At 40.9% G+C, this 25,670-nt stretch overlaps 1 protein-coding gene across 27 annotated transcripts in view; it reads right to left on the bottom strand.

The window, feature by feature from the left end:
- Positions 1-246: 246 nt before the first annotated feature.
- FMN1 (formin 1) overlaps positions 247-25,670 on the bottom strand; it is a 487,763-nt gene continuing 462,339 nt past the window's right edge. For 21 of the 27 annotated variants that reach the window (XM_081507056.1, XM_081507049.1, XM_081507057.1 and 18 more), the window contains 2 exons: positions 3,515-3,599; positions 247-2,321 (listed from right to left, as the gene is read on the bottom strand). In XM_081507056.1, coding sequence (XP_081363182.1) covers positions 2,277-2,321; positions 3,515-3,599 — 130 coding nt within the window. In that variant the 3' untranslated portion in view covers positions 247-2,276. The remainder of the gene's footprint in view (positions 2,322-3,514; positions 3,600-25,670) is intronic. The other 6 variants (XR_014058706.1, XR_014058707.1, XR_014058704.1 and 3 more) reach the window with 1 other exon arrangement.

Genomic DNA, 25,670 nt, shown 5'->3' with positions numbered 1-25,670 from the left:
CAGGGCCTCTGGGTTGTTTTAGATGGTCCACCTTGGACAAAGTCTTGTGAACTTTTACCAAGCACCAGGTCAAGTTACAAACGAGGGCACCATCACACTGCAGTCCATGTGTGGACTTGGAAGGGGTGCCCAGATACCTAATGCAGGATGCAAATTGGGTGAGAATCACGGGGATCCTGCCATGGTGTCTTCACACACTAACAGTACAGTGGACTCACTAGGTTTTCCCAACAGAGGTAGGCAAACTTTGCTCTTTAGAAAAAGTTTTATTTTACTGCCAATTTCTGGTCTCTCCACTAGAATGAAATCCAGCTTAAGCATGGGTAAAACAGGTGCTTTTTCTTTCGTCCGATAATACTAGAAGGACTCTCACAGAGCACAGGGTATCTGTAAGTAGGATTTGTTTCAAATTGAGGAATTTCTTAGGTCCTCACCATTAAGTGAAAAAATGAAGAGAAAAACAATCTAAGAAAGCAGTATGAAAGGCTTGCTCACAAGCAGCTACTACTAGTCATGTAAGTTCTTACCAGCTCTTCTGTTTTGCTTGTCTCATTCTTTTATTTTTTGGGGAAAAAAATAAACCATGTTATTATATTCCTTTTTTTTGAATTATTAGACAGTGGCTAGCACCTACAGGAATATGGCTTTGTGACTAGATTTGATCCTGACTCTACATCCCTGGGCATTGTATTAGGAAATGGTGCTGCTTTAATTGGCTGTATCTATTATGGGGTCCCCATGGGGGCTGATAACTAGCAGGCAGGTAGGTCCTGGGTAGACACTCAGGTACCTGGCAAGTTGAGGGATTCTGGCAAGATGCTGGGGCAAGGGGCAGCTCACACATGACCAGCAGATGGGGAAGGTTTTAAGGTTTCTGCTCATCTCTAGATGGTCTTCCACCAGTTTGGAGGAGAAAGCTTGGACCTCTCTCCTTTCAAGACTGAAACCTGATAGGCTTTGATCCTTACCTCAGTTCACCCCAAGTCTCGTCTCTTCTTCTCTCACGGCATAGGAGAGTGGTTTAAGGAAAAGATGTCAAGAGAGAGGTCCAAGGTGGTTTTCCTGTGACTCTAGAGGCAGTGGTCACACAGGCTTCCAGGGTCAGAAAAAACTGCCTATTGAGAACTCAAAATTCAGTATCAATGTAATCACCCTCTTCCCATTTTGATGTAAAGAACTTTTTTTCTACCCTCTCTTTTTGGACATTAAAACCCCCTGCTTCACTATAGGTCCCATGTCTGTAAGTCAAGGTCATGATAAACAGCGGCAAGTAGCATTTGCTCTCCTGTCCAGACACTGCCTCCTGGGGTGTGTGTGAGAGGTCCAGCCATATTCAGTCCCAGAACCTGGTGTACAGCTCAGCTGCAGGTCAACAAGGTGTATCCACTTATAGATGATTTGAGGTGTGAAATGTACTCTGATACTCAGGGTCACTCATCAAAGCAGATGCTTTGACCCCAAGTCTGTTGCTGCTCAGTTAGCATCGTTTTTTTTTTTTTAAAGAAGGGGTAGAGAATTCCTACTGGCCTAGGAAACCTCAGTGAACTGATATGAAAACAGAAGAATGGGCCTTGCTAAATGGCTGATGCCAACTACCTGTATTATAATTTGTTCTCCAGGAAGAAGATTATGACTATTTAACCCCCTTCTCCATCCATGTATAATTCCATTTTCTGTTCTTTCTAGTACATGAAAAACAACGAAAAATAACCATTTTTTGAGTGTGGGGCATACAGTCTTGGGGCATACAGTCTTGGGCCTCTTAAATAATTCTGGTAAGTCTCAACATTTTTGGCAAGAAGGGTGCTTCAGGATCTTGCTGCAATAGAATCAAAATTAAGATCAATAATCAAACCAGCAAGCTTAATTATTGTAAAGACCAAGGGTTGAACTTGCTCAAGGCAGCTGTCACAAAAAGTCCATTTCTTCTTCTGTCACAAGTTTACATATATCCTGCTTGGGTTAGAAAGCCTGAAGTCTCTGATTTAAAAAAAAAAGAAAAAAAAAAAAGATTTGAAAATCTTGGTAATTCTCTGGTCTTGTAGCAGAGTGAACTTTGGACTTCTAGAAGAAACTGTTCTCAAATACTTCTTCAGCAGCATTTCATTGTTCCTATGGCTTAACAAGGGACTTCTTTAGGAAGGCACAGGGTGCTCAGAAAGAGATGAGCAAAATAAACATTGAGTGACATATCTTTTGAAGACTTGTAGCATTGGTGTTACAGAGGATCATGCGGGTACTATGCCTCACTATCACTGTTTTCCCGTGTCTCTGTGTTAGCTGGTGCTCACACTGGCTTCCTTCTGACGCAGTCTTTCCTTCTGTTATTTGAGACAAAAATTGAGTTTATTATTATTCCTTTTTCTAAATTTTCACCTTTCTCAAATTTTGATATGTCTCTCAAACGTTGGTCTATGATGCTGAATAGAGGTGTACCAAATGTCCTAAAAATGAGAGGGGAGAGGCCTGGGGAAGGAGCAGTGGATAATGAGGGAAGAAGACAAAAATCTAAGTTGAGCCCACTGCCACCAAAAATATAGGTATACCATATAAAGATGAGTGTACCGAATACACCACCAAATGGGCACAGAATGTTTCCATTCAGGTAGGAGCTCTGTAAGCCAACCATGGCTGTCCCTGATGAAACTGTAGGGCCCTGGCTTCCCCATTTCTCACTCAACATTCGCTGAGCTGCTGATGGAGTTGTTAGGAGAATATCATCGTTGGTTAACAGAAATCATCTCACTTATACCCCACTTAGGTGGTCAAAGGATTTAAAGCAACTGGCAAAAGTACTAGTGAAGAATAAAGAAGAAAAGTAACTTCACAACTAGTAAAATACAACTAGCAAGTGGCTAAGCTGGGACCTGAACCTCTATACCTTGGGTTCCTAACCATTCAGCTATTCCAACTGTATCGTGGAGATTCCTAGCGATCAGTATTGCAAGTGGGTCTGTGGAGGAGAGCTTCCCTTCATGGCTAGGAAGACACACTAGTCTGCTAGTTTCTATCCTAGGGAGAGCAGTCAGGGGACCCAGAGTCTGGTTCTGGTTTTTGCTATCCATTTGAGAAGTGATCTTAGGTAGGCTGTATCTTTCTGCATCTCAGTTTTACCAGCTATCAAAAGAGGTTACGCCCTGCCCCTTTCTTTAACAAGGAAAAGAAATTGGCGAGGGTAAAATGCTTCAACAAGTTCAGGAGAAGGGTTCTTTGAGATGAAGGGGATCCTGGTGTGAGGTGCGATGGGGAAGGGTGTGAAATGGCAAGTGACTACATTTGGTTTATGGGGAAAGGACCCTGTTTGAATCTGCTGGAAGGGTGCACAAAGCTGGGGTTTGCTCCTTCCTCTGTCCTCCCCTATGTCCTTTCTCACCATGTGGTATCCTGGGATGGGAACTGAGAATATGTATACTACTCATCCCTCTGAGTTTTATCTTTTAAATTTAGGCCCACTCCTGGGTGCACCTCAGTTATAATGAAAAGTCTTGAGGTTGTGATGAAAAATGCATCTCACCAGACTAGCCGTGGGGTTGATTTTCTTTGTCTCCACTTTCTTCTCTGCTGTTAACTTGCTGACTGATTCCTGAGCCATTTTCAATCTGAAATCAAACGAGGGAGTGGGGAGGAGAGAGGAGGAAAAGCAAAGAGGAGAAAAAAAGGAAAGAAGAAAGAGGTCGGGTTAAACAGAAATCCAAATGCTGTTGAATTAATCATTTAGCAGTCTGAAATATAAGGGGTGGCTTTTCAGTGCTTTTCATGATTAAATTCAGACGCTGTGAGGGTATCTCCTCTGGGGTATCAAAACTGATCTTCCTTCACTGACTGAGAAGCTCACTGAGATCTGTTTGGAAATCTGTGCTTTTGTGACCAAGGTAAGGGTTTCTGATCTATGGAATACTGGATGGACTCCCTGTACTCTAAGGGCACATCCCAAGGCTATCTGGCTTGTGAGCCACTCAGAAGACAGGATGAAGACAACCTGAAAAAGTAAAATTTTGAAGAAACATACAAAACTGCAAATATTAAAATCTACTGGAGAGTTCCCTGGCTGTCCAATGGTTAGGACTTGGTGTTTTCACTGTCAAGGGCTCTGGTTCAATCCCAGGTTGGGGAACTAAGATCCTGGAAGCCATACAGCCCAGGAAAAAAAAAAAAATCCACCAGTTCACATCAAGAAAGTCAAAAGACAACCTACAGAATGGGGAAAATATTTGTAAATCACGTATCTGATAAAGGACTTGCATTCAGATTACATGGATAGCTTACAAACTCAAATAAAAAGACAAATCACCCAACTTAAAAAACGGCAAAATATTTGACTAGACATTTCTCCAAAGACAGACAGATGGCTCATAAGCACATGAAAAGATGCTCGACATCATCAGTCAGAGAAATATAAAGCAAAACCACAAGGAGATACCACTCCTAGCCCCTAGGGATGGATAGAATTAAAAAGAAAGACAATAACAAGCATTGAAGATGAGGATGTGAAGAAATTGGAATCCTTATACATTGCTGATGGAACTAGAGAATGGTATAGTCACGTTGGAAAACAGTTTGGTAGCTTTTCAAAATGTTAAACATAGTTGGCATATGACCCAGCAAATCCACTACTTGGTATATAAGTATATGTATACCCAAGAAAATGAAAATATTTGTCTATAAAAAATATACATATGAATTTTTATAGCAGCATTATTTAAAATTATTTAAAACAGCCAAGAGTAGAAACAGTCCAAATTTGCATCAGCTGATAAATGAATAAACAAATGGTAGTATATTAACACAACAGAATATTTTAAGGAATGAAGGACTGGACCATATTAAGGAACAAAGTGCTGAATGAAAGCTACATCATGGATGAATCTAAAAAATCCATTTCATTAAGATAAATGAAAGAAGCCAGCTACAAAAATCCACATATGATTCCATTTATATGAAATGTCCAGAGTAGGCAAATAAAAGAAACATAAAGTAGATTAGCAATGCCAGGGGCTGGGGGCAGTGGAGAAGTGGGAGTGACTGCTAATGAATAAGGATTTCTCCTAAAACTAGCTATCGGTGGTTGCAGATCCTTGTGAATATGTGGAAAACCACTGAATTGAACACTTTTAAAAGGGTAAATTTTACAGCATGTGAATCATATCTCAATAAAGTTGTTATAAAAAACCCAATTCCACAACATGGCATTATTTCTTAATCAGCTTATCAATTCAACAAGGCAGTATTTCTCAACCATCAGATTGGCAAATCTAACAGTCAGAGAATGTCAACTGACACTGAGGACAACAATGGGTGATAGGAACTCCCAAAACATGTATGAGGGTATGTGAATGCATACAGCAAGCTTTGGCAGCATCAAGTGAAACTGAACACATACATACCCTATGAGCTATCCATTCCTCTTCTAGGGAGATACCCAAGAGAAAATTTTATAACCAGACACAGGGCTTTCATTGTTGCAATATATGCAATAATGAAAAATTGAAAACAACCTAATAATCAGGTTCAAGAGGATACAGGATAGATGATAAGAACAAATAGTAACAGCTGACATTTACAGGTTGTGTACTCTATGCTCCATACTCTTCTACCTGCTTTATTTGAATTAAGCCATTTAACTCTCCCAACAGCGCTTGAGATAAGAGACTTACACTGTTTGCATTTTATAGGCCTTAAGCACCGTGTTGTCGTGTGTGTGCTTGGTCGTGTCCAACTCTTTGCAACCCCATGGACTGTAGCCCATCAGGATCCTCTGTCCATGGAATTCTCCAGGCAAGAATACTGGAGTGAGTTGCCACTGCCTATTCCGGGGGGTCTTCCTGACCCCTGGATTGAATTGGAGTCTTTGCATCTCCTGCATTGGCAGGCAGATTCTTTACCACTGAGCCATCTGGAAAGCCTAAGCACAGTGCAGTGATGCTTATATATTATATTCATTTAACAGAATACAGTAAAACTGTGAAAATGAATAAACTAAACCTGTGAACGACAATTATGGATATCAGAAACATGATATTGAAAGAGTGACAAATTCTGCAGGGTGACAAAGTGAAGAGGCCAGCTATCCTGGTGGTTAAGTGCTCAGCTCCAGAGCCTAACTGTGGGATTAATTCTCAGCCCCACTACTTACTAGCTGTGTGACCCTGGGGAAGGGACCTCTCTGTGCACCTAGAAAAGGAGATAACAACAATGTGGGCTATGCTGAGTCACTGAAAGGACTGAGAAAGTGCTGCTCCAGGCACAGTGCAATCACTCAACATGTTCACTGCTATTGTTACTGTGTGTGCGTTATGCTACCTAGTGTGTATGTTGGGGGGTAGTGCCCCCAAGAGACTGTTCACAGATGCCTGCACCTGTATGTAAACATCTATTTATACTTATATGCAGACTGGAAAGAGAATAGAGGTTAGCACTAGAAAGATGGAAGAAGAGAATGACTTTGGGAGGTAGTATGTCTAAAGGAGAAGAGGGTGGCAGAGGATGAAATAGTTGGATGGCATCACTGCCTCAATGGACATAAGTCTGAGGAAACTCCTAGACAGAGTGAAGGACAGGGAAGCCTGGCGTGCTGCAGAGTCCATGGAGTTGCAAAGAGTCAGACACAACTTAGTGACTGAACAACAACAAATGTCAAATAGAATTTCATTTTTATCCACAATATTTCATTTTCAATTATAAAATCTTAAAGAATATGTGGCAAAATGTTAACAATTCTAGGTGGTGGGAATATGGGTGTGTTGTGTTACCTTGAATATGTTTACTTAAAAATTTCTTCAAAAATATTTTATGCTTTTGAATGTCTTGGTTTTAAATGTCTATGTTTTAAAAAAAGTCTTCAAAGACATAAAAAAATGAACATGGTTTTTTTCAGGGCCTCAAATCTGAATCTTTCACTCATTACTAATCCCATACTTGCTTAATACTGAATAAGTGGTTGAGTGCCTTAGCTCATTACTTAATTTTGCACAATTTGTTTGAAATACAACTTCATAATCCAATCTCCCTGCCCACATGCACAAGTTAGTTCAATGAATTCAACATGCTGACTTGTGCATCAGAAAAGAAAAATGAGACAAAGATGAGCAATGATTTATGTAACCCAAGAAATGCATCTGCAGAGCTGCCGTGAGAACAAGCTCTGGCATAGGTCTGACATATATACCACACTGCCTACTAAACTTTTCTGCTTGTAGCAATAACTGTCACCATACCCACATAAGAAAAGAATGCACTAGAAGGATCAAATCCTGTTCAGACTGCATTGGAGACCAATCAGTAAGGGATCTGCAAACAAAATGAGGCCATGGCTTGTAGCATCTTCTTTCCTTGGTTTTCTCCAGCAAGATTTGTTTTCAACAAGAGCACCTATTGTTCATCCTTTAATCCCAATTCCAATGGAATCGCTTGGAATTACTATTCCTCCTGCAGCTCCCTAACTTTTAGGAAATTTGAGGGTCATCTTTTGCTTAAGTAGTTTCTTTTCACCTTAGAATTCTGATCTCTTCTTCCAGAATTGGTCTTCTACCATGATCCAGGCTCAGCATTGCCTCCCCTAATTCCCATACTTCTTAGTAGCTCTGCAATCACTTTCCATGTTCTCTCGGTATCCGGGGAGGATGGTAATTGGAAAAGGGGAGTTAGGTAAACCAGGAGATAACCTAAGGTCCTGTCCCCACTGCTAACCATTTCCCATTGCTCCGTGACTGTTCTGTAGACTGAGGCTCTTATGCACACCCCAGGTTTCCGAGGACAATTCCAATCTCGGTGATTCTATCTTGCTTTTCTCTGAAGATTCTCATTCAATTATGATGTCTCCCTTTCACAGGACACTCTAGAAAATCAGAAAGGACTGAGAGGAATCAAAGCTTGGTGCAAAGTAGCTTCAGCATCAGTGAGGCTTGATTTTAATTCCAACTCTGCCAGTTATTAGACAACTTGAAGTGAGTTAATCAACTTTCAGTTTCTTTATATATAAAATGGTATGATATACATATGTATCATATATATGTGTGTGTGTATGTGTGTCTGTGTTAGCTGCTCAGTCATGTCCAACTCTGCGACCCCATGGACTGTAGCCCACTGGGCTCCTCTGTCCATGGAATTCTCCAGGCAAGAATACTGGAGTGCATAGCCATTCCTTTCTCCAGGGGATCTTCCTGACTCAGGGATCAAACCTGGGTATTGTGCCTTGAAGGCAGATTCTTTACAGCCTTAGCCACACAGGGAAACCCTCAAACAAACAAAAAAACACAATCATATATACATAACATTAATTACATGGTGTTAGTGTGAGGATTAAATTAATTAAAATATCTAGATCAAATTGCCAACATCCGTCGGATCATAGAAAAAACAAGAGAATTCCAGAAAAACCTCTACTTCTGCTTCATTGACTATGCTAAAGCCTTTGACTGTGTGGATCACAACAAAATGTGGAAAATTTTTAAAGAGATGGGAATACCAAACCACCTTACCTGCCTCGTGAGAAACTTGTATGCAGGACAAGAATTAACAGCTAGAACTGGACATGGAACAATGGACTGGTTCAAAATCATGACAGGAGTACGTCAAGGCTGTATATCGTAACCCTGCTTATTTAACTTATATACAGAGTACATCATGCGAAATACCCAGATGGATGAAGCACAAGCTGGAATCATGATTTCCAGGAGAAATATCAATAACCTCAGATATGCAGATGATACCACCCTAATGGCAGAAAGTGAAGAGGAACAAAAGAGCCTCTTGATGAAGGTGAAAGAGGAGAATGAAAAATTGTCTTAAAACTCAACATTTAAAAAACTAAGATCATGACATCCAGTCCCATCACTTCATGGAAAATAGACGGGGAAAAAATGGAAACAGTGAAAGGCTTTATTTTCTTGTGCCCCAAAATCACTGCAGACAGTGACTGCAGCCACGAAATTAAAAGACGCTTGCTCCTTGGAAGAAAATCTATGACAAACCTAGATAGCGTATTAAAAAGCAGAGACATCGCTTTGCTGACAAAGGTCCATATAGTCAAAGCTATGGTTTTTCCATAAGGTTTTTCCATAAGCCTCCATAAAGAAGGCCGAGTGCCAAAGAATTGATGCTTCTGAACTGCGGTGTTTGGAGAAGACTCTTGAGAGTCCCTTGGACTGCAAGGAGATCCAAACAGTCAATCCTAAAGGAAATCAGTCCTGAATATTCACTGAAGGACTGATGCTGAAGCTGAAGCTCCAATACTTTGGCCACTTGATGTGAAGAGCCGACTCACTGGAAAAGACCCTGATGCTAGGAAAGACTGAGGGCAGGATGAGAAGGGGGCAACAGAGGATGAGATAGTTGGACGGTATCACTGACTCAATGGACATGAATTTGAGTAAGCTCTGGGAGTTGGTGATGGACAGGGAGGCCTGGTGTGCTGCAGTCCATAGGATCATAGAGAGTCGGACACGACTGAGCCACTGAACTGAACTGAACACCTAATAAAGGATAACCATTATGGAATCTTCCATCACAGAGATAAAGGAACTCCTGAAGAACGTGTGACAATAGTTTCTGACTGTAAATAATACTAATGGAGCTGCTAGCTAAATACTATCTTGCAATAATATTATTTACATGTGTTCTGAAAGCAAACCAAATCAACTAATGCCATCATCCAGAGATTCAGCAAACCAAGGAACTCACCTCAACTTTTTCTGATCTGAACACAGATTCTAAAAGTCATAATGAGAAGCTTTACTTTGGTGCAGGTATGATATACGTTTCTCAACCAAATAAATCAGTTCAGTTCAGTCTTTCAGTTGTGTCTGACTCTTTGTGACCCCATGAACTGCAGCACGCCAGGCTTCCCTGTCTATCACCAACTCCCGGAGCTTACTCAAACTCAACTCCATCAAGTCAGTGATGCCATCCAACCATCTCATCCTCTGTTGTCCCCTTCTCCTCCCACCTTCAATCTTTCCCAGCATCAGGGTCTTTTTCAATAAGCCACTTCTTCGCATCAGGTGGCCAAAGGATTGGAGTTTCAGCTTTAGCATCAGTCCTTCCAATGAATATTCAGTGTTGATCTCCTTTAGGGTTGATTGGTTTGATTTCCTTGCAGTCCAAGGGACTCTTCAAGAGTCTTCTCCAACACCACAGTTCAAAAGCACCAATTTTTTGGTGCTCAGCTTTCTTTATAGTCCCACTCTCACATCCATACATGATTACTGGAAAAACCATAGCTTTGACTAGATGGACCTTTGTTGGCAAAGTAATGTCTCTGCTTTTTAATATGCTGTCTTGGTTAGTCATAGCTTTTCTTCCAAGGAGCAAGTGTCTTTTAATTTCATGGCTGCAGTCACCATCTGCAGTGATTTTGGAGCCCAAGAAATTAAAGTCTGTCACTGTTTCCATTGTTTCCCCATCTATTTGCCGTGAAGTGATGGGACCAGATAACATGATCTTAGTTTTCTGAATGTTGAGTTTTAAGCCAACTTTTTCACTCTCCTCTTTCACTTTCATCAAGAGGCTCTTTAGTTCCTCTTTGCTTTCTGCCATAAGGGTAGTGTCATCTGCATATCTGAGGTTACTCTTATTTCTCACGGCAATCTAGATTCCAGCTTGTGCTTCATTCAGCCTGGCATTTTGCATGATATACTCTGCATGTAAGTAAAATAAGCAGGTTGACAGATGCACTCCTTTCCCAATTTGGAACCAGTCTGTTGTTCCAGGTCCAGTTCTAACTGTTGCTTCTTGACCTGCATACAGATTTCTCAGGAGGCAGGTCAGGTGGTCTGGTATTCCCATCTCTTGAAGAATTTTTCACAGTTTGTTGTGATCCACACAGTCAAAGGCTTTGGCGTAGTCAATAAAGCAGAAGTAGATGTTTTTCCTGGAACTTTCTTGCTTTTTCAATGATCCAACGGATGGTGGCAATTTGATCTCTGGTTCCTCTAGCTTTTCTAAATCCAACTGGAACATCTGGAAGTTCATGGTTCACGTGCTGTTGAAGCCTGGCTTGGAGAATTTTGAGCGTTACTTTGCTAGCGTGTGAGATGAGTGAAACTGTGCAGTAGTTTGAACATTCTTTAGCATTGCCTTTCTTTGGGATTGGAATGAAAACTGACCTTTTCCAGATAAATAAATAGGAAACTATTTCAACTTCAAAAGAAGATTACATCTATTTCCTCACAATTTCCCCAAGTTTCTTTGATGTAAGTATCATAAATAAAATTTACATTTCAAATTATAGAACTTATGAGTAAATATATTTTTTCACGTTAACCTTGTTTTTCTCATAACCAAAATAACACTTGTTCCTTATAGGAAAATTCTATAGTTATACATGGATGGATTATATTTTCAAATTTTACTATATAATTAAAAGTATAAAGAAAAAGCAAGACTTAGTGGCCATTTAAATACTTTTCTGAGAATGTAATTAAGACACAATGGGACAGTTAAGGAAAATTATCACATACAAATCTCACAACTAGACAGTAAGATACACGAGGGTAGAGATGGTGGCTATCATTTTTATTGCTGTGTTCCTAGCCCTTGATACACTAGCTGGCACATATTTACATGCCATAAACAGACCTACAGAATGAAATTTTTTTTAAATCCTTTACTTCCTTAAACTACTGTCCACTTGAATTTTTTAAAATGCTGAGCCCTTGAGGCTGCCTGGGCACACACACGCACAGTTGCATGGGGCTTCTTCATTTAATGCCCTCCCACCACGTTCTCGAGATTCTCAGTTTTTGAACAAGGAGTCCCATAAATTATAAGGTTGGTCCTGTCTAAGACTTTCCAGGACATTTAAAGTTATTTTATTAATAAAATGGAATGTTTTCCAATCTTCTTTTCCACAGCAAAGAAATATGGTTGGATAAAGTTCATACCTCCCATCAAGGTTCATTTATTTCCCTGTGTTGCAATCATGTTATGCACCTGCTTTTTACACAAGACCAGAGCTTCTCAAAAGCAGGGGGTAGGACTTCACCTTCTTTCCTTCACATTTTACACTGCAAAATGGCATCTAGTATGTGACCGTAAAACTGAGTTAATGAATTAATAAATAATTATAAGTCATTAACTGTAAAAACTTAGGTCTCAAGAATGGTTATGGGGAAAATATTCAAGTCCATTCCGGCACATGAAAATATAAAGTCACTTTCTCTCACCAGAACATCACCAGTGCTCAGTGCTCAATGACACCACCCTCAGGGCAAAAAGCAAAGAGGAGCTAAAGAGTCTCTTGATGAAGATGAAAGAGGAGAGTGAAAAAGCTGGCTTAAACCTCAACATTCAAAAAATGAAGATCATGGCATCGGGTCCCATCACTTCACGGCAAACAGATGGGGAAACAATGGAATAGTGACAGACTTTATTTTCTTGTGCTCCAAAATCACTGCAGATGGTGACTGCAGCCATGAAATTAAAAGACACTTGCTCCTTGGAAGAAAAGCTATGACCACCTAGACAGGATATTAAAGAGCAGGGACATTACTTTGCTGACAAAGGACTGTATAGTCAAAGCTACGTTTTTTTCCCAGTAGTCATGTATGGATGTAAGAGTTGGACCATAAAGAAGACTGAGCACCGAAGAACTGATGCTTTTGAACTGTGGTGTTGGAGAAGACTCTTGAAGTGTCCCTTGGCCTGCAAGGAGATCCAACCAGTCCATCCTGGAGGAAATCAGTCCTGAATATTCATTGGAAGGACTGATGCTGAAGCTAAAGCTCCAATACTTTGGCCACTTGATGCAAAGAACTGACTCACTGGAAAAAAAACCCTGATGCTGGGAAAGATAGAAGACAGGAGAAGGGGACAACAGAAGACGAGATGGTTGAATGGCATCACTGACTCAATGGACATGAGTTTGAGCCAGCTCTGGGAGTTGGTGATGGACAGGGAATCCTGTGTGCTGCAGTCCATGGATTTGCAGAGTCGGACACGACTGAGCGACTAAACAACAACAACAATGCTCAAAGCCAATCCTGCAAAATACAGACCACCAAGTTCTTATGCGATTCTCTAAATGTCTTTAACATTAGATGGCAATGCTAATGGTGCAGGGCAAGTCTATTTGTCAATAGTTTTTGTATCATATGATATGAAACTTACACATGCATGCTAAGAGACAAACACTTAAAAATTCTGACCAGCTAGCTATGTTACATATATTGTCATAACAGAGCATATAGGCAGGTCTTAAAAACCGCCTTGACCTGACAAGAGATCGCTTTTTTTGATAATTTGTTGATCAGTTAGTTGGTCAGTTAGTCTGTCTGTCTCTCAAAAATGTCCTTTAAAAACTGTGGTCAAAGTATCCTATATCTGCTGAAGAAGTGACAGCAGCTGCTGTCATTGATCACACTAAGTTCACTCAGCATCAGTGTTCTGGTAATCACGTGGGAAGGGACTGAAGAGAAGAGGCCGGCAGTGTGATCTGGCCAAGGGGGATTTAAACAAATGTAAATTCAGTTTCCATCACCTCCAGGAGGTTTAAACAAATGTGAGCTAGCGTGGGTAATGCAGAGACTTCACATAGAACCCAAAGTTCTGGCCTCCCTAGAAAACTAGAAGGTATGGTTACACTGAGTGGCATTTGTCTGTGACCACACCTCAGTCTGTAACACTTGCCATCACTGCCCGTCCTGTGCTCAGCCCTGAGGCTGTGAGGTGCTGCCAGCTACCAGCTTGTTTGCACATACCTGGCACACTTCAGTTATTTTTGCTGCCTGCCTGGATTCTCTAAGCTTCCAAGTTTTGGTCAGAAACTTGCTGGAAGGCTACTGTGCAGTTTGAGACCACAGGGGTGAGGGCCTAGATTACTATAATAGTCTTGGAAATTATCTAGTTCCCTCCGATGCATCCTACTGATGAAAATGGTATCAGTGAATAACGCATCACTCTAAGAATGTCATCTCCCTTCTCAAAAAAATCTCAGTGACTCCCAAACAACCACAGCCGGGGTAGCAAAGGTTTCCTATAAAGGGCCAGAGAGTCAGTATTTTATAGACTTTGTGAGCCACAGGGTCTCTGGGACTACTCAACTCTGTTGTTGTAGCATGAAAGGAGCCCTACAATGATACAACTGAATAGCAGTGCAATGCTGTGTTCTAAGAAATTTATTTACAAAATCTGGCTGTGAGGTGGATTTGGCCCACAGGCAGTAGCTTGCTGATGCTTGAACTATAGTATGTTGCTGCTGTTGTTTAGTCGCTAAGTCGTGTCCAACTCTTTTGCGACCCTGTGGACTGTTGTCTGTCAGGCTCCTCTGTCCATAGAATTCTCATGTCAAGAACACTGGAGTGGGTTGCCATTTCCTTCTCCAGGGATCAAACCTGCGTCTCCTGCATTGGCAGGTGGATTCTTTATCACTGAGCCACCAGGGAAGCCAGAACTACAGTACAGGATCCAGAAAATTCCTTACTCTGGCACTCAATGCTCCCCTGGTTTTAAATGTAGTTTACTCGTCAATTTTACCTTTTCAGACCCAGATCTAGTTTAATAGTATCCTTGGGCAAATCCCTTAACCCTTTAGAGCCTCAATTTCCTCATCTATTAAAAGTGGAAATAGGGACTTCCCTGAGGGCTAGTGGTTAAGACTCGGGGCTTCCACTGCAGGGGGTGCAGTTTTGATCCCTGGTTGGGAAACTAAGATCTAGCAAGGCAAAAAAAAATTTGTTTTAAAGTGGAAATAATATCACACCTAAAGAGCAAAATTGCTATGAAAACTGAAGAAACATATTATCTATGGCTACTTATCAAGCATCCTTTTCTTCACTTCACTTCACTCCATATGCTCCTGTCCCGGTCAAATTTCTCACTCTTCTCTGTACCAAGGCTCTTCTCTCCCCTGCATCTTGTTCCCTCAATGACTTTTTACTCACTTCCATGTGTTCAAATTCTTCCCATTCTTCTAGTCCCAGCTTAAGTGCCAGTGTCATGAAAGCTTCCTTCATCTCTCTTAGTCAGAAGTAATTGCTCTCTTCTCAAGCAAAAGGGCACTTTGCCCCTCTCTTAAGGCACTTAGGAACTTTTCCTCTTAGGATTGTAGAGGTGTCTTATTTCCCTTCAACTACTGGAACCACTTGAGGACAGCCATTATGCCTTCTGCATATCTGGGTGTCCTCCCTGATCCCACACTTAGCACTGTGCCATGCACCAGTCAGTTGTTAGCAAACGTCTAAGTGACAAATGACTTGCACTGACAGTTTTTACCCTCTTCCTTAAACAAGACTGAATGTTTAGTAAATACCCAGAAGTTGTAGAAAAATTATTTTCTGCATTTAGCTTTGGGGAAAAAAATAACAAGTAAAAGCATTTAAAAATCTACCTCCAGTAAATCTAGCTGGTTGAATCCTACATACAGAAAAGGAAAGGATGCTCAAGGCCACCCAAATGTGCTAAATATTTACACATATCAGATTATGCACACATTCTGGGATTCCTGAAAGTATCCACATTGCTTTGTCCCCAAGGAGATTGAGGCTCCGTGAGGTTATACAACTTTTCCCAAGTCTGGAATCTGCCTCTCTCACTTACGAGGTAAGAACTTTTTTGCATTCAGTCAAAGAACTGGTTAGACAATTTCTAACCTCCTTGGCTCCACTGCTCATGGACTTATTTTTGGTCCTGGCCTAGATCTTGGTTCTATTTTTGTTTCTTGTCTAAATATTTACTCTAGACCACCACACACAGTTGCTCATGATTACTCATAGGAGAATACCTAGACTTGATTTCAAAGATTACATCTCACATCCTCTAAAAAAAATCTGAAATATAGGGGGAAAAACATACAAACAAGTTAGAGAAAGAAAAGAACTACTTTGAATTTACAAATGCTTTAGTAAAATTGATTTTTGAAAACCTTTTCTTCCTTCTTGTTATAATGTATCTCTAGAGACTTATTGAGGGCCCCAGTAAATTTCAGTTGCTGTCAAAGGTTCCTGGGGAAAGACATGAATATGAGACAGGGAGGTGACATGTGTCCTCTGATAGTCCTGCTCAGTCTTTATTCCATAGAAATAATTCACAACCTTGGTTAGTTGGGGAGGGAATTCTGCTTCTATTCCTTGGTTGCAGAGGAAATTCTGCTTCCATGTAGAAAGCGCCAAAAAAAAAAAAAAAAGAAAGAAAGCGCCAAGAAAATATTACTCCCATCCTAAATGAGAAGGTCCAGACAATGGACAAGATCATACTTTTTCTTTAACCCATCAGAGAGCTGGGATCACAAGGCAGTTGAGGGAACTGCATTCCAAAGAGTGATATGTCTTTCCATTCAAAGGCTCCGATTCTCCGCACTATAGCCTCCTTTTCTGGAAGATCTTAAAACTGGGCATACTTTGGAGTTTCTACAGGCTGGATGTGTATTTCTGCAGCTGAATGAAACCAACTCAGAACCCAGACTTCTGTGAGACTGAAGAAGATGTCTTTATTCTTTTGGCATCTAATTTTTCATTGGTTCACAATGTACAAGGCCGACTATATTGAAATCATCCTGAACTTTATAATAACAGATGTGCCTTCATTTTTAACCATAGGGATTGGGCATACTAGCCAACCAAGAAGTAAACGATATACAGGAGATGGGGTAGAGTGTTAGGCTGTTTCGTACTCCATGTCACTAATGGAATAACCAATGATTTAGAGCAGCGTTTTCAAACTGTCTTCCAAAACTCCTTAAAACTCAGCAAAGGTGCCTCAGGAAAAGAAGGAAGAGTTAAGGACTCTCTTAACCCCAGCATCTGCAAGACTGCTTCAACCAGAAAAGTTAAAATTTATTTGTTTAATATATTGAGGTTCCATGAATGTTTTCATTTGTATAAAAAAAAGCTCTTAAAAAAAAAAAGTTGGAAAACCCTAATGTATGGAACTCAGTGGAATCCACTGAATCTCCTGGGAGAAGGAGGAAAAAATGACCTTCTTGTCCAGGAGAATGAGAGCCAAGAGAAGTCTTCTTCTTAAAGAACTCTGCAGGGATCTCTGGGAGATAAAGAGCTGATTAAGAAGACAAGGCCCCTCAGAAGAATGATTCTTCTGACAGCCATACTCACCTGATTCCAGCTTTGGGGCTTTAATAAAATATCAAAGCTTTAAAAATCAAAACACAGCCAGTTTTGCACTGTCCTCTGCTTGATACTTTCCAGAAATGTTCTAAGCCTGGAAAATCAACAGCCTCTAACAAAGACTCACAGACAGGCATTGTGGGGACAGAATCAGAGGAGCTGAAATGTGGGAAAATTAAGTGCCCATTGGAGCATCCACTTACTTCCCTGTAATAAAGACATTACATTTCATTATGATTCATTTTCTTTGTGGTTTTGTACTGGAAATTTTAATAGATCTTCCTGATTTTGGCCCTATTCTACTTTTCAATTTCTGTTCACTTCCTTTGCTCTTAATACCTTAGACTGGAGATGAAATGAATCCAGTTGATTATAACCTAAGATTCCTTCCAATTTAATTGACTGCAATTAACATTTTCTTTGGGTCATCTGTACTTTCCTGTTTTCTTTCTTTCCCATTACAAATAACTGTCTGAATTGTAACAAGACTGTCAGCCTATTAACCTCTGAATAACTCTTACGTATGAGCCTAGGTTATATTTTTAATTTAAAAAGTCACATAGGCAACTCACTGGTGTCTGGACACAACTGATCTCAAATCATAGCTCAGGTTGAAATCTACACTTTAAAGAGTGGGGTTAATTTCAGTACTTAAAAATGAGTAAATGTTCTGGACAAGGCAAAACCATGGAGATAATAAAAAGATGAGTGGCTGTGGGCAAAAAGGAGATGTGAATAGACAAAGCACAGAGGAGTTTTAGCACAGTGAAAAATACTCTGTATGATGTCAGATGTTATAATAGATTATAGTACTACACAGTTTGTCAAAACTCAGAAAATGGAGACCACTACCAGGGAACCCTAAGGTAAAAACTATGGACTTTGGGTAATTGTGGTATGTCAATATATTCATCTTTGGTTAAAAAAAAAAAATGTCATTATGATGAGTGACATTAATAATGGAGGAGGCTATGCATGTGTGGGGACAGGAGGATATATGGGAAATCTCTGTAGGAAATCCACCTACCTCTCAATTTTGTTGTAAACCTAGAACTGCTCCAAAAAAATGAAAAAAAACAAGTAGATGGCTCCCACAAATTACCATTCTGTTTTAAACAGTTGTTGGTGCGATTTGTTAGAAATTCTCTAAATGATAATGATGAATTCATTTCAGCAAGTAGAAAACAGATAATCTGGCTATATTAGCAGGACATACTTGTTAATAACTCATTCAACTCTTGTAATGTTAACAATGGGACTGAGGAAGTGACAGGATTACAGGAGTACAGTTTTACTTATAGTGCCGCTAGCTTCAAAGAGGAAGCTCTGTTACCCATCCAGGATGGTATGACCTGGAAACATTAACCACTGCATGACCCACATCATCTACACATCCTCACTGAAGATTTTCAAACTCAATGGCTTTGGGAACATGGGTGGATGAAGGCAAAGAAAAGAGTGGCATTACAGGAACACAGTTCATGAAATGCATGTTGGTAAAAGCATGAAATCTGACCAGCTCTAATGTAAACCTGTTTAAAGAAGACTTAATATCACTCATCACTAAAGAGGTCAAAATAGTCTAGAAAGGGAACACGGCAGGCTCTGAGCGCCAGTATGTGTAGTAATGGGCATCTGAGTCAGTGTGATGCCGTGAATAACACCCAAGGTCCCAGAAAGACAGGATAATAAAAGCTAAAGATCCAAAAAACTATGTCACGTGGCTTATCCTAAACTTTAAAAATATGTGAACCAGAATCTACCAAGTATGAGAGCTCTTCATTCTGGTGGCTATTCTGAAAGACACAGAAGAACATGATCAGCAAAGGAACGTGAGAGAAACATGTCCTTGTCTGTGGCCTCGTAAATTCCAGCCTGGACCTCTTTGAAAGGTGGATAAGGTTTTTGTGGGATGGAAAAGGTATTGGCACCTACTGAAGATCATGCTTCTAAATAAATGTCTTGCCAGTCTGGCTTCCCAAGGTGGGTTGGCCTTACCAGTCATTATTAGGGACACCTTCTATAAGTAAAGTGCTATGATAATAAAGTCCTATTTTTATGGTCTCCCTTTAGGAGAAAAAAACAAGAGACACTGTATAAGAAGCTGCAGAGATGAAATACCAACAGATTATTCACTCCCCTGCCATGATCTCCTTGCAGCCGTGAACTAAGTAGCATCAGGTCAAGGAGCAAAGAATACTATTCAAAGAGACTTTGGGGAAGCATGGGAGTGGCTTGATTGCTTAAGAAAGTTCAGCTACACATAGTTTCTGGTACTTTAGATGGAGAAGGTTGAGGCCAACATCCTGGTATTTTCCTCATTAGGATTCCCTGCAGCATAGATGGTATTAACATCATAGGGGTTGTTTTTAACGTGCTTTTAGAAGGTGTTGCTATGTCAGGCTATCCTTCCAACCACTGCCTAGTAGCCTGGACATCAGAAGGAAGGTATGGGCACTCTGTGGGATTTCTCTGCATCTTTTGATACTCCTCAAATGTCCATAGGTACTGTCCTCAGTGAACTGAGTCAGGACATTTCTCCACACCGGGAGCGGGGGCGGGGAGGGGGGAGGGCGGCGGGGAAAGAGGGCAAAGGTCCAGCTTGGGTTCTAAATAAGTAAGTGCAATTAGGGAGATCCACACAGGGGCTGTAGGAACTGCCCTTATTTCTACCTGCCTTGAGAACACTCCTTCATGAAGTGTGTTTCTGAATTCTTGATAAAACTACTACACAGAGATAATAGTTATGAAAGCCAATGAAATAAAGTCACTCTTTATTGTCAGTAAAGAACCAGAAACACAATATATGTATAACTGAACCACACTCCACCTGAAACTAACACGATATTGTAAATCAACTATACTTCAATTAAAAAAAAAAAACTACAACACAAAGACTAAACTCATCATCTCCTCAATGTAAACAGACATTTCTCCCTCACGGCAGCAGCTGATGGAAATATCATGAACTCGTCTATATGGAATGTTTCCAAAGGGTAAGAAAATAAAACTCCAAGAAGACAGCCACAGACAATATGAAATAATGGGTAGCCTCAAAATCATTTATCTCAGGCAGGCCAGCAGGGCTACAGACTTGGGATAGACGCACACTCTTCTATGCTTATTCCCTCTTCAGAGTCTGACCCTTGACCTTGACTAACCCTTCTATCCCTATGGCCCCCAGGCCAGTCTCACTAGCAGCCATGGTAAGACAGACCAGCTGGAAAGTAAGGCAGGTCTTAGACTTAAAAGACAGCTCCTTACACATCAGAATCTAGCCTCTCAGTGATTCCATGATAAATTAGCCCATCACTTCCACTTCCTACATTTGACAACTTTCTCTACCTCATTCCTAAGATATTTTTCTATTTACAATGAAGGAAGTCCTCCTAGACACCGCATTTCACCAGCTACACAATCAGTCACTTGATAGCTTTTGTGGGTTATCACTAGTAGTACCCAAACACACTTTGACTTCAAATGATTAATTGCAGAACAAAGGCCGCTTCCGTTTGCAGAGTGTCTCCCCCAAGACACAGGGGAGTGGAAGTAGGGGGGTCCTGGACTTGCAATGGAATGCAACGATCAGTTAAAGCCAATCACTCTGCACTTGGTAGACGAAACACCCTGAGCCGCCTGGGCAATTTAGGTGCAGAGTGAAAGGTAACAGCATTGCGTTTCCTTGTTCAGGGAGAGGCGTCTGGGAGACAGCTCGGAAACTCAAGCCGGCCCTGGGACATAAATCTGCAAGTTTAATTGCAATGCACTGCTAGTCCTTGGAAGACATTTCCAATCCTGATAATGAAGACATGCACGTGCTTGTAGATGCCCACTCCTCTTTCGGTTTTGAAACCTTTACCACCAACCGAGTCTCACCAAAAACTGGGACTGATCAGAGCCTGATTGCAGGGGTGACTAAAACAAAAAGGGGAGGAAGCAGGGGAGATTGGGTGGCGCAGGCAGTCTTTCTGGCGCCCCTCAAATTATACTACCCGGGCAGCCCCCCATTCCATCCATTCTCTGCCCAAGGCAGGAGCTGTCAGGAGTCCCACAGATAAGCAGTTTAGAAATACTCTAGCTGAATGAAGGAGACTTACTAGGGGTTTCCATTGCTGTCTGCCAAGCTAGGGAAATAGAGTGTGGACAGATGCTCTCAAAGGTTCTTATGTGAGCTCTAAAGAGGTCTGAGGCTTGGCACAGCCATGAATCCTAAAGATCTTCACTTCCTTTTTTTTCCCTAGGTTTTTTTTTTGTGTGTGTAAAGACAAATTGAGAGTCAAGAACAGAGAAGGTGATTGTTTTACCCCACTAACTAGTCTTTCTTGTTTTGAACATGTCTAGCCTCTTTAATCAAGCTATAAAGATTTTAGATACTTGAGCAAAAGCAACCCATAGGGGATATGTTTGGGGAATTCTACCACCTAAGTCTAAATAAATAAGATCTCTCACCTATCACCAGGAGACAGCAAATTTTGTAATCAATTTCAACATGCCAAATGAAAACACAGTGATTGTTTATTTGTTCAACCAATATTGAGCACTCACTATGTATGAGGAAATATAAGATGCCAGAGAGAGAACAAGTAAGTGTGGACGCATTGCTCTTGTCTTCTGTGTGTTAGTCACTCAGTCGGGTCCAGTTCTTTGTAATCCCATGGACTGTAGCCTGCCAGGCTCCTCCGTCCATGGAATTCTTCAGGCAAGAATACTGGAGTGGATTGCCATTCCTTTCTCCACTGTCTTCTAGGGCTTATGATTTATTTGAGGGGAAAATGTCTATAGCAAAATGAATGGAAAAGAAATCACTAATAGCAAAATTAAAGAGACAGTAACCATCTCTTTCCTCCCTCCCAAATTTTGGAGGAAAGGTAGCTCACAGAGATCAGAGAAAGCTTTATGAAGGAGGCATTACGTGATCTCCAGGCTAAATTCTTTCAGAACAGGAAGCTTCAGAGCACTTAAGAAGGAATAGGTATTTTAAAAGCATGTGCTTAAAGCAAGCTGATTAAGTGATGCACATTTATGTTAGGGGATTGGTTGAACATAGAGAGACTCCCTGGGAAGATGAACTTCTTCTTCCCATCTCCAAAGCTGATCTGATAGATTTCATCAGGGGATGAAGCCAAGGCATTTATTGAAGCAACCAAACACAAACTGTGTTCTTGCTCGTCCTCTCTATGAGGAGCTTTCTAAAATGGCGAGTCCCTAGGTTCTACCCCCCTGGGATTCTGATTTGGTAGACCTGACAAAGCTCTCCAGATGATTTAGAAGACCTGCCAAATTTGGAAGTGACTGATATCCAACATTCCCATATAGGCTTCTGAATCTCTTCTACAGCTTTTGCAGAGGGTGGCCCTTTTGATGGCTAACCATCTTCCCAAAGTGCCCCCTAGCCCCCTCATTTTTCCTAGGAATTCATTTCCTCCTCCACACTCATCCTGCCCAGGATCCTTAATGCTCACTCAGCATCATTTTGTGCTATGTTGGAAAGTCCTTTCTCTATCCATAAACAATTATCAGGCTCTGCACGGGAGATGTACCATAGAAGATATGACAAGGAATGGGTTTATACCCTAAAGGTGGAAAAAGACATGTAAAGTGCCACAATAACAAGCTGGAATGAATTAAGTGCTAAAGGATAGTAAGAAAAATATGCTATCTGAGACCAGAGGAAGACGTAATTCTTTTATTTAGAGGAGAGGTTTTAGAGGTAGCCCTTAAAGGATGACTGTGCTTTGATCAGCAAGAAATAACTGGGAACAATGCAATTTAAAGAAAGTACACAATGAGAAAACAAGGCAAGGATGTGCAGATGTGAGAAACACTGAGTCAACATCCTGAGTGAGGGAGATGAGGATATGAGAAGTGAGGCTGGAAAATAGGCTTAGGCAAGTTTTTGGAGACTTATGCTCTAAGCTGGGAGAAATACGGAATTACTGAAAGAGCTCAAGCTTTAGTTGTCACATAAGACCTAGGCTCTTATCCCCATCCTGTTACTTAGGAGTGAAACTGTGATGCTGGAAATTCATTTACTCTCTTCTCTGCTTAGCTGTACACCTTTTCATGGCTGTTGTAAGGCTCTCAAGTTAATAAATATAAGAACCAATCATGGCTGAGTTTCTTCCTTTTATTTCAGAACAGAATGTGCTTAAATAGGAGTATGTGAAGTCAACATTGTTAATCAGCTATACCCCAATACAAAAAGTTAAAAATGTATATATGTTACAGCTAAGTATAAATAAAAAGAAATAGATGTGATCTAACTCCTGTTTTAAAAAGATAACTGGATACAATACTCAGCGCCAGTGAAGAGGAAATAGAAAAACTACAGGCAGAGAGAAGAGTCATAGGATGTAGCAGTAATCCAGGGAGACATTAGGTCCTGAACTAGGGCAAAGTCACTGAGAAAACAGGGTGAAAAAGAAGCCACCGAGGAGGCAAAGCTGAGAAGTTTACAATGGGTGGAGTGAATCTTGTAGCATTAAATTGATTCCAGTTTCCAGCCTGCCACTGACTAGTAGGAGGAGAGGAAAATGAATTTGTTCCCTAACCAATGAAAGTTAGGGAGCCTCAGAGGAGTAGGCATACTGAATTGCAGATGAAAGCTGGGCAGCCTGTGGGAATGCTGAATGTGAAGTAGGAGATTTGAGACCAAGACTTAGAACTAAGAGGTTAGTTCTGGATAGGAAGACTGGGCAAAGAGGTGATCAATGAAGTTGTGAGAATTATTGGGATTAACTAGGGACAGAGTACAAAGAAGAAAAGAACAGAGATCCGAACCCTGGGGAAGATCCACACTTAAGGAACAGAAGAAAAAGAGGAGCTGATGAAGGAGATGGAAGAAGGAGCCCCAGAATACCCTCAGAGCACCTTCAAGACGGAAGAAACTAGCATCAGTGTCAAAAGCTAGTAGTGGCAAGAAGTCAGCTGCTTGATTCCACAAATGGGAAAGGTGGCAAAGTCTGCCAACGGTCTCAACATTCATTTCTCCTGCTCTCTTTAGTAACAGAAATCAAGGCTTCTCCAGTCGTTCAGACAGTAAAGAATTTGCCTGCAATGTGGGAGATCCAGGTTCGATCCCTGGGTTGGGAAGATTCCCTGGAGAAGGAAATGGCTACCCACTCCAGTATTCTTGTGTGGAGAATTCCATGGACAGAGAAGTCTGGTGGGCTACAGTCCATGGGGTCAAAAAGAGTCAGCCATGACTGAGTGACTAACACTCATCAGTCTTTAGCTGGGCCCTGGGTCCTAGAAAAACCTGTATTACCTGGTCTCCCTTGCATAGAGCTGTGAGACTAAGTTCTGCCTAGTGAAATATGCGTACCTTTCAGGCCACACCCTTTAAAGGAAAAGGTGTGCCAGCCCCTTTCCACTGACAAGAACTCAGAGCTGGTGGACATCATGTGAGCTTCTCTGTCCATGGAATTTTCCAGGCAAGAATATTGGAGTGGGTTGCCATCTGCTTCTCCAGGGAATCTTCCCAACCCAGGGATCAAACCCGGGTCTCCTGCATTGCAGGCAGATTCTTTACCACTACGTCACCTGGGAAGCCCCTTTTTAGCAGTTAAGTGTATATAAATCATTTATATACACTAGAGGGCTGGGGAAAAGAAAGTTAACTTGTTAGACATTACTGTAATGATCATGATTCAATAAGTAAAAATTTTAGTTTATGGAACTTTTTCCAGGAATAACTTTATCATATAAAGAGAGGAATTCTTGCGATGTCTACACTGCAATCAACAGCTTCTTTGTGGGTTGAGTGACGGCCACTCCAAGTCCCCAGCTCCTGGTCCTAAAGTGACCTGAGCAGTGGGGCCCTGAGAACAGCTCTGGGATAACCCCACAACAGCTCTGAACCATCTGCTGTCAAGGGTATGGCAGTTGCATAATTAACCATAATTGCTGCAACTAGTACACTTAAAACAAAAACTCTGTTGTTATTTAGCTGAACTTAAAACACCCCACTAACAGTCCATTCCCCCATGGTGTAAATTATAGTTACGTATATAACAAAATGTCTTATTTGCATTTCATATAAAATTTACCAAACTCCTTATTCACTCATTACTCAGCCATTATGGGTTTTTAAATGGTACTTTTAAAGTTTGCCTTGGCTCAGGGTTGAATTATTTGTCAAGACTTTATTCCTGGAGTCATGACTCCCCTGGGACTTCTTTACCTTTTGCAAATTCATAGCTCATTTTGTGGGTAGAAGTGGTTTGTGGCCTCTATGTGTGCATGTGTGGGCATATGTGGGGAGCAGTCTTAACATATCCTAGAGAGTGGGAAACTTCATAAGGAAGAGTTGTATATGCCAGAGTAATTAAACAGGGAAAAAAGAAAAAAATCAGAAAGTGAGTAAAGAATAGTCAGTGAAGGTAGCAGCAAAAATTAACTTACCTCCTTGCTACTATGCATATGGTTCAGATAACCCATTGATTTAATAAGTGGAAGAAATGTGCATTACAAAAATTCATTGAATGTTTGCATGTCAAGAGACACAAATTCACAAAAGTGAATGAAAAGGTAAAATTGAACCAAAGCTGCTTCTGAGAATAAAAACCTTGATGAACCTTCATAAACCAGCAAATGCAATGTTGGATGCAGATAAGC

This window comes from Giraffa tippelskirchi, chromosome 7 (assembly GCF_054371585.1).
Source record: "Giraffa tippelskirchi isolate mGirTip1 chromosome 7, T2T-mGirTip1v1.2.pri, whole genome shotgun sequence".
Classification (NCBI taxonomy): domain Eukaryota; kingdom Metazoa; phylum Chordata; class Mammalia; order Artiodactyla; family Giraffidae; genus Giraffa; species Giraffa tippelskirchi.
Note: the sequence above shows the minus strand (reverse complement) of the source record. Positions and strands in the feature narration are given on the sequence as shown.